The sequence below is a fragment of the Histoplasma capsulatum genome, genomic scaffold, assembly GCF_000149585.1.
Source record: "Histoplasma capsulatum NAm1 scaffold_1 genomic scaffold, whole genome shotgun sequence".
Taxonomy (NCBI): Eukaryota; Fungi; Ascomycota; class Eurotiomycetes; order Onygenales; family Ajellomycetaceae; genus Histoplasma; species Histoplasma mississippiense.
The window spans coordinates 4837111-4838623 of record NW_001813982.1 but is presented as its reverse complement, the minus strand read 5'-3'; the positions used below and the strand labels follow the sequence as shown (position 1 = coordinate 4838623).

Here is a 1513-nt window from a genome sequence, read left to right as displayed (position 1 = left end):
TTTTTACTTGCTATATTTATGCTATCGTTTTGAAGGTGATGGCGGTGTTGGTTTTGCATGTTTTCTTGTGGGCGGATTTAGTGTTGGTTTTGCCTTGCCCCTTTCCCTTCATTTTGCGTATGGCTCTTGGATTTAATTAGATCCCTTATGATGATGATACGATGGAAGAAAGCAGATGTGGTTGTCCTGTCCATGGGTTGGTTTGATTGGTCCCTGAGACTATTTCGAGCATGTGATTTCGATACAGTAGCTTCCTCTGACGTCACTCCTCCCTCATAGTTACGACTTCAACAAAATTCCAACTATTGAAGCAAGCTCAATTAGATAAACCAAAGCAATGCCAATCCATCCAGGCTAAATAGCCTAATTTCAGCAAATTAAAATATGTCAAATGTCCAGTTGTCCATCACCAATTCCAAGCCTTTCGAAACAACCAGCTCAATTGAATTAGGTCAACGAAGATAAAGCAAAAATGCCGCCGGCGAAACGCGCAAAGAAACGCACTCCCTCTTCCCAACTGCCTCCAAGATCCTCGCCCAGAGAAGTCCATAGGGAGAAGTACAGGGAAAAGCAAGAAACACAAGCAACAAAACCCCAACAACACAAAGATACCACACGCCCAATATCCCCTCCTGAAGATACATCCGTGCCACTCAACCCCTCCCTTCTCGACGAAGCTGAAGTAGTCCCTGGACTCTCTGACCCCGACACCGTCACCGACACCAACGCCAGCACAAAGCCAACATCCCCAACGGAACCGGAGCACTCAAGCCACCACCGCGGAGGCGGAAGCGGCGGCTTCAACGCCCTGAAAACCTTCAAGGGCAAGGTCTACACCGGCGTGGCCGTCGGTGGCTCGTACACCTGGGAATACCATCCGGGCCTCTGGCACGAGACCAAGAAGGAGCCGGATCTGTGGAAGATAGACTACCGCGCGACGAAGCAGCGGGCAGGACGCCGGCGGGCGCCGCAGGGCACCGGCGCGGCGGTCGGCACCGAGTATCACTGGTTCATCGTCGCGCACCAGTTCGTCAGGAAGCTGGATGCGAACACATACGAGACGCGCATGGCTGGTTCGAAGTATAAGCTTGCGCATCGGCGGGCGGGGGCGGGGAGGTGGTCGGTTCCGAGCGTCAAGGGCCAGCGGGAGAGGGAGGTGGAGTTGCTGAAGGATGCGGGGAGGAGGGTGAAGGGGTTGCCGCCTGTGCTGGCTGGGGAGAAGGTTCGGGTTGAGAAGAGTGAGAAGGGTCAACAGAGGCTTGATGTGTTGTTTGGGGCTGGGAAAGGGGGGGTTGGGGGTGGGGGGTGGGGGTGGGGGTGGAGGGAGCGAATAGGAAAAACAAGCTTTCTTGATGGCAGCGATAACGATGCGGTGGGCTGACGACATTGGCATGGATGATATTAATGAGAAGGGATAGGTTTAAGAGAGGATGTCTCGAGCTCCGCTCCCACAGAATAGTTGCTTCTCTGGGACTTCCAGTATTCGCACTGGTGTTTTGGTGCAGAGAGTTTA

At 53.3% G+C, this 1513-nt stretch overlaps 1 protein-coding gene across 1 annotated transcript; it reads left to right on the top strand.

Moving 5' to 3' along the window:
- Positions 1-472: 472 nt before the first annotated feature.
- Positions 473-1381, top strand: HCAG_01363 (conserved hypothetical protein; the record flags this gene model as incomplete). The annotated part of the gene is made up of 1 exon (XM_001544266.1): positions 473-1381. The coding sequence occupies one exon, from the start codon at positions 473-475 to the stop codon at positions 1379-1381; it is 909 nt and encodes a 302-aa protein (XP_001544316.1).
- Between the last annotated feature and the right edge of the window lie 132 nt (positions 1382-1513).